General features: G+C 40.8%; 1 protein-coding gene across 2 annotated transcripts; it reads right to left on the minus strand.

The window, feature by feature from the left end:
- Positions 1-403: 403 nt before the first annotated feature.
- pnpla4 (patatin-like phospholipase domain containing 4) lies at positions 404-7,528 on the minus strand. 2 transcript variants are annotated; one of them, XM_066705954.1, is made up of 7 exons: positions 7,348-7,528; positions 4,823-5,003; positions 4,519-4,613; positions 3,393-3,528; positions 2,213-2,278; positions 1,489-1,641; positions 404-581 (listed from the first exon to the last, which is right to left on the minus strand). In XM_066705954.1, exons 1-7 carry the CDS (start codon positions 7,350-7,352, stop codon positions 450-452), a joined length of 768 nt encoding a protein of 255 aa, XP_066562051.1. In that variant the 5' UTR covers positions 7,353-7,528; the 3' UTR covers positions 404-449. The 2 variants fall into 2 exon arrangements, with proteins under 2 accessions (XP_066562051.1, XP_066562053.1); XM_066705956.1 differs by lacking the exon at positions 2,213-2,278.
- Between the last annotated feature and the right edge of the window lie 324 nt (positions 7,529-7,852).

Genomic DNA, 7,852 nt, shown 5'->3' on the forward strand with positions numbered 1-7,852 from the left:
AATAAATCCTCTTCGCATTAAAAATCTCTAAACACATTTCCCTTTGTTTACTTGTTCTTCAAAATATACAAATAGGAACGAATCAGAGATGCCTAGATGCCCACAAGAAATATACTAAGAAATATACATTCTGAAAACATTATAATAAATCATTTTGCTGTAACATAAATGTATCAATTTGCTTATTTGGCTACTAAAGGTCGCAAGACTTTCCCCTTTGACAGTAAACTATAATTACCCTTATTCCACAATGGACAAGAGATGGGAAACTAATTCAACCAATTAATAACTTTATTTACAGTATACAGTAGAGACATTCAGTTTTTTATATGTAGAAATATACAATATTATGATTTTTTTCTTGGCAGTTGCCCTTATACAAGTCACACGAGCAAACATCAGACTCCTTCCAATATAAGTCACTTTATTTGTATACGAGAGATAAAAGGTCAACAGAGCCAGTTCTCCTTCTTCAGAAACCGCACGGCGTCGTCGTGTCCCTGCTGACACAGCGTCTCCAGTCGCGCCGGCTCGGGAGGGAACAGGGCCTGGCCGAGCCTTGTCAGGTTGTCCGCTGACAGCTAATACACAGAAGACAGACCCTCGTTAGCGGCGCTCTTCTGAGAGGACAGAGTCATATAGTCACCATTACCAGCGATGACACAAATCAGTCACTGTTCACATGTCGGCGCTGCCGTTGTTTGTGAGTCTCACAAACGCCGACTTGAGAAATAGACACCAGCTGTGGGGAGTTTGGACCAAGATATATATTCTCTCTCTCTCTCTCTCTCTCTCTCTCTCTCTCTCTCTCTCTCTCTCTCTCTCTGTCTGGTTAAAGAACAACTCTATAACTTATTCAATAATATAAAAAAGGCAAACAGAATGCTAGGGTATATTGTCAAAAGTATAGAATTGAGAACAAGGGCAGTAATGTTCAGACTGTACAATGCACTAGTTAGAGCTCATCTGGATACTGTGGACAGTTCTGGGCTCCACACTTCAAGAAAGATATCGCTGCTCTAGAGGCAGTTCAGAGGAGAGCAACCAGACTTATTCCAGGTCTGAAGGGAAAGTCCTACTGAGAGACTGAGGACCTGAACCTTTTCACCCTGGAACAGAGGAGACTACGTGGGGACTTGATCCAAGTCTTCAAAATCACGAAAGGCATCGACCACATCAAACCAGAGGAGCTTTTTCAGATCAGCAGGGACACACGCACCCGGGGACACAAATGGAAATTGGGCTTCAAGGCATTCAAGACAGAAAACAGGAGACACTTCTTCACACAGAGAGGCATCACGATCTGAACAAACTCCCCAGCGATGTGGCTGAAGAGACAATTTGTGAACATTCAAAAACAGACTGGATAGGATCCTTGATCACTTAGTTATTAATGGACACCAAACGAGCACGATGGGGCGAATGGCCTCTCGATTGGACACTTTCTTATGTTCTAATTCAGTGTCGGTCAATCCAGTTCACACCTACCATAATCTCCTGCTTCATTACTCTGATGCGCAGATTCAGGAGGCCATCGTGTTGAGGACAGATGTCAAGACGGCCGCTGAAAGGCGAGACAGTAATCGTCCGACCCACCGGGAGAACAGGAAGGCTGTCTGTCAGCCCCCCATCAATCCATTTCTACGGGAAAATAGAGGGACTGCTTTGGAAATAAGGATAACAAACTCGTACTCGTACGTTAAACACTATTGTTTGCGTTTATTAGTTATCTGTGCGCTGTGTGTCTAATTCAGGCTCAAGCGGTGCTGGGGGTTTTGTTTATGGTCTTTGTCGGTTTCTTTTGAGCACCAAGCATTGCATCAATAAACCACGGTTGACACCACAATACGTGGGTGTTGTTTTCCTGAACTCCACCCACACAAGCACACCCACACACACACACGTATAAAAAACACAAATCTAATCTAATCTGAGTTTCAATTTGGTTTGGATGAGAAAACGGATTTGGCAACGGCTCAAAGATGCTCCTCTGAAGGTCACCTTGTGAAACGGCTTGTTTAGAAGTAAATTAACTATGACTACTGTGCTTCTCCTCATAAAGATCTGCTCACTTGCCCTGCGCGATCATTACAAGCCAAAAGAGACAACGAATCACACCTCTCCACAATTCGGGAGTGCCTGGGCTTCTGTTGGGTCCTGAGATGAACTGACCTGTTGAGATGTGCTTATATGAATCTGGAAAGGATCTTACCTCTCCTTTATATTCCACGGCATTCATCCCCGCATAAACAGGAACGAAACTGCTGGCTAAAAGGACCTTCACACAAACAAACAAAGAGCAGGAGTCAGATGTGAGGCCATTACTCCCGGGAGGCCGCGGTACTTCTCTAATGAAGGTGACATTTTAAATGCTAATTAAATGTGAAGGTTTGTGATTGGAAACGCTGCATATAAAGTGCTTTTTACTGCATTTGTCTGTCCGGACAATAGGATCGAGCCCGGGACAGGGAATGCAGCTGGATGTGCAGATAGAGCCGGTTCAGGCTGTCCTTCAAGCTGCGAGGAGCCTGCTGTGTTATTTCTGGTAATATGGATATCTTTCCCACTTTACCTTGTTTTGGTTTAGTTACAATCTTCGCGGAAATTCAGTTTGCTGAGCCCACGAAACAGACGCTCGAGTACAGAGCGATGCAAGACCTCGTCCGTCATTCGACACGGGCGCGCAAAAACAGACAACCTGTTCAGAGGTTTCTGTGCATCTCTTTCGACTGCCACACTAGACAAATACAGTGTTTGTATATCCAGTCAGCTGACAGTAAACCAATGCTATTTACCTGTTACTACCCAAGGCCTGTCACACAACTTACTAAAGAATAAAATACACATCAATACCACCACTGAAAACAGGAAGTAGCATTTACTATAATATATACAAAGCGAACAGTAGAACCAAAAAGGTGTTTTTAAAAAGTGTTTAAAGTATCTGTGAATTAGTTTTGAAGAATCTCCCCGAGACACTTAGATATATTAGTGTAAACCTGAGATTAATGAAGTAATGCAGATTATATCTACAAATCACAGTTCACTCATCCTCCCATCATTAAAAACAACCTAAATAAAATACCTGTCAGAGCCCAATGAAGCCGAGCCTAACATCTGAGGGATAAAAGATTCAGGGCACTCAGTCAACAGTAGAACATACAGTATTTTTCTGATTTTATTATTTGAAATTCAATTAAACAGAAACGACTTGGAAACCAATTATTTTATCTCCAGGGCTTTTTTGGACCGATTTATTAGCATCAACTAAAATATATCTATATATAAACATACAATGATTTACCTGCACAACAGTTTTCTTTAAAGATGTGACTGTTTTTAATTGCAGGCCTACGACAATGCTTTCCGAGTTCTGCAATTAGCGTGCGTACCTTAACAAGGTCTTCCCTGGAGGCAAAGCTCGAGACCAGGCGGTTTGCTCCCGTTTCGCGGTGTGTGATGGACACGTGCAGCCGATCCCCGGCGACCTCGTGGGCATCGGGGGGCAGGATCTGCTCTATGCCTTCCCTGGAGACGAGAAAACAATGCTCATTTCTCAGGATTAATTATTCATACTTTTGTTTCTTTAATATTCCAGGAGACAGATTTTTCTAAATGGCACGAGCCCATTCGCTCACAGCAAACCAGTCCTCTATTAGTATTGCGGTCTTTATTGTTTACAGATCTCACAAGTACACAGCCTAAAACATTTTATATAACAATTATTCATCAACGTACAGAGAGTCTATTAAGTATTTACTGCTTAGGATGCATTACTGCAAGAAAGTCAATATTTTGTTTGAAAGCACAAAAGGAGAATCTCGTTACAGGATGCATATTTAGCCGCCGGAGAAAAGGGCACATAAGTGGCAGAATTAGATCAGTAATTAGATCATCTCTGTCATATGCAGCATATTTATGGACCAGGCAATTTTACAGCCAGCAAAAACGAACCTGGAACGGTAGACGGCGTAAAAAGTAGCAAATTGGATTTTCATTTGCCGATTCGTCACTAAACCTTATGCAGATGAGTTAATTTACAAGGACATTTCGTTTTATGAGTTGTTCTCGGACAGCCCGGGATTATCCCATAATGCCTTTGATGGAATAAAACGGTTCACCCGACATCAATCATTCTTTATAACTTTTTCCACACACACGGATATGTGGCCTGTTGGTTCTCACTGGCATATTTTACCTTTGCTTTAGGGTCCGATTCAGCCTGTGGAAAGTAACTTTAAAATTAACAACATGCATCTTCCAGTAAAGCTTCCTCCTTCCTCCCAAATTGCATGACTCTGTACCTGAACAATGAATTGTAGTGGGCTTTGAAAAGGTTCTCACCACAAAAATGAAATGAAGATAAAATAATGAGTAGCCCTATTCATAATCCTATGGATGATGCAATGAACAGGTGGAGGGCCAAGCTAAAAAATGCCCGATCACTTTGGCCAGTGGCCTATTTTGATGCTCAAACTAAGTAAAAACGTCAGCCTCCACCACAGATGAGCACATTACCTCAGTTTGCTCATGAAATCATATCCCGGCGTCGCTGCGCCGAGCTTCTGCTTGCGGACGTCATGAGCAAATCTATAGGTAAACTCTTTGCAGTGCTGAAAGAAAGAACATTGCATTCAACACAGGCTCCTACAGACTCCTACACACAGGCTACACAACATCCCGCTTTGTTACTTTAGCCTTTTCTTTCTCACATGTTGCAATACGTGTCTAGATAGATTTTCTCAAAAACACGTTTTCAATTAGCAATTCATACAAAGCACTCAAGCCTTGTTCTTTTTTTCAAAGTGTCTGCACACAATACCTCTAATTTGTCTGGCACAGTTGCCAGTACTGCAGCTACCAGTGCCCCCCCCGAGGCCCCAGCGAAGGCCTGCGCGGCTGTCAGCAGTTTCCCTGCGTGTCTCTGCAGGGCCGTGGCCACGCCGAGGTGGTAGATCCCCAGGAACCCACAGGCAGCAAAAGACAGGTTTAAAAGCGCCATGCTGGGTGGAATTAAAACACAAAATGGGTTATAGACCCCGCACAAGCTGAGTTTAAGAGAACAATCAACAAACACAAATATATACGCATACACAATGTGAATATTCTGAAAAAACTAACAAAAAACTGAGAAAGTGTCATTACAAAAGCACTTTGCTCAAAGATTTCACGTCATTACCAGATAAATCAATCTCCTTATTTAATCAATGCTCTTAACATGACATTTGATTGACAACAGAAACAGTTTGCAAACCAATAAATGCAACTCTGCCCATTTTAATTATTGTTTTACCTGCAATGTGCATGAGTCACAAAGAGGACTTACTTGATGGTCATAACCCAAAAAGTCAAAATTTAGTGTGGGGATCAGCGGCTTTAATTTTGCACTCAGTTGACATTAAAAACACGAATATGAAACACATCGGGTCTAATTTCCTGCTACTAGTCAGAGCATCTGTGGTTAACACTTCTCAGATGCACAGGCAGATGACAGACACTGTACAAGAAACACTGAAGACCATGTTTTAATTACGCACATTCATACATGTATGGCAAGCCAAATTATCATTTAGAGATATCTCTAAATGCATTTAAAGATATCTACAAATATTTAAAGATATCTCTAAATGATTTGAAGATATCTCTAAATCATTTAAAGATATCTGCAAATCCTTTAGAGATATCTTCAAATGACTTCCTGTATTTTGGCTGAGATTATCACTTCCTGTTTCCTTATTCAGTTACATAGAAATGAATGAACAAGTTAACAGGAAATGATAATCTTGGGCTACAGACAGGAAGTCATTTGAAGATATCTCTAAATGATTTGCAGATATCTTTAAATATTTGAAGATATCTGGAATTATTTGAAGATATCTTTAAATATTTGCAGATATCTCTAAATGATTTAGATATATCTCTAAATGATAATTTGGCTTGCCATATACACTCACCTAAAGCATTATTAGGAACACCATACTAATACTGTGTTTGACCCCCTTTCGCCTTCAGAACTGCCTCAATTCTACGTGGCATTGATTCAACAAGGTGCGGAAAGCATTCTTTAGAAATGTTGGCCCATATTGATAGGATAGCATCTTGCAGTTGATGGAGATTTGTGGGATGCACATCCAGGGCACGAAGCTCCCGTTCCACCACATCCCAAAGATGCTCTATTGGGTTGAGATCTGGTGACTGTGGGGGCCAGTTTAGTACAGTGAACTCAATTTGAAATGATTCGACCTGTGTGACATGGTGCATTATCCTGCTGGAAGTAGCCATCAGAGGATGGGTACATTGTGGTCATAAAGGGATGGACATGGTCAGAAACAATGCTCAGGTAGGCCGTGGCATTTAAACAATGCCCAATTGGCACTAAGGGGCCTAAATTGTGCCAAGAAAACATCCCCTTCCCTTTTCACACCATTCTTTGTAAACCCTAGAAATGGTTGTGCGTGAAAATCCCAGTAACTGAGCAGATTGTGAAATACTCAGACCGGCCCGTCTGGCACCAACAACCATGCCACGCTCAAAATTGCTTAAATCACCTTTCTTTCCCATTCAAACATTCAGTTTGGAGTTCAGGAGATTGTCTTGACCAGGACCACACCCCTAAATGCATTGAAGCAACTGCCATGTGATTGGTTGGTTAGATAATTGCATTAATGAGAAATTGAACAGGTGTTCCTAATAATCCTTTAGGTGAGTGTACATGCAGTATATCACACCAGGGTTTACTTGTAGGAGCTTTTATTCTTAATTATATGTGTATTGTCTCTCATATAGACATACATATCAGTGGATCATGGATTCCCCCAAAAAACAATTACAACGATTATAAACACCAATTATAGCCTAATATTATAACATTCACTGAGCGATGGATTGTGCAATTTAATGACATTTCATCGTAACCAAATACATGACAATTAATATTCTTTGATGTGCCATAATAAGAAGAAGATATGCATTACTAGAAATGTAACTAATAATAAATGTCATTAATATCGGTTACATAGCGAAGAAGTATATGCAGTGGCAGGGCAAACATGACGTCATCACGCACACATAAGAGGTAAATACGGAAGACGTGGGAAGAACCGGACCTTAGACGGATCTGTGTACAGTATCCACCACACACTTTCACCTGTACTCAATCTGATATAAAACCACACGTTGTCGCGATTTAAAGTGTAAAGCAGATTTAGCCGCAGTCAGTTTTGGGGGAAAGCAGCCGTTTCTGCAGAGTGGTTTCATGCAAACACTGTTTGTGTTTCTATATGCAGACAAACAGTGCAGTACAGCTAACCTCCCATACAGTCCAAACGCCCATAGCAATAACTTTACCTCATTTAGGATTGTTTTCACGCTTTAAAGCCATTCGCAATGAATAGAAACCTACTGCTGCTCATGCATTTTATCGCATGGTGTGCAAGGTGATGGTACTAATACTGTATGTGCTGTGGGTCTACTCATTCAAATAACACAGCTATAACTATAACCCTACTGCTGTAGTAAATACGGACAAGTTTGCTTTTAAATCACTTCCGCGTACGGTGAGCGAGAAGGCACAATCTGCAAGAACGCCTACATAAGTGCACTCTGGGTCCTAGAGGCGCAGAGTTAGGAGACACGATTTTGTTTGTTATTATTATTATTATTATTATTATTATTATTATTATTATTATTATTATTATTATTATTATTATTATTAATAATAATAATAATAATAATAGGGGAGGGGTTATGAAGAATACAATTTAATTACTAAAACAAGATGGTTGTACCAGTCTCCCTGAATTGTTAAAGGATAGTAAATGCCATTGGACACAATTGTATCTGACATGAGGAC

Source organism: Amia ocellicauda, chromosome 6 (assembly GCF_036373705.1).
Source record: "Amia ocellicauda isolate fAmiCal2 chromosome 6, fAmiCal2.hap1, whole genome shotgun sequence".
NCBI lineage: Eukaryota > Metazoa > Chordata > Actinopteri > Amiiformes > Amiidae > Amia > Amia ocellicauda.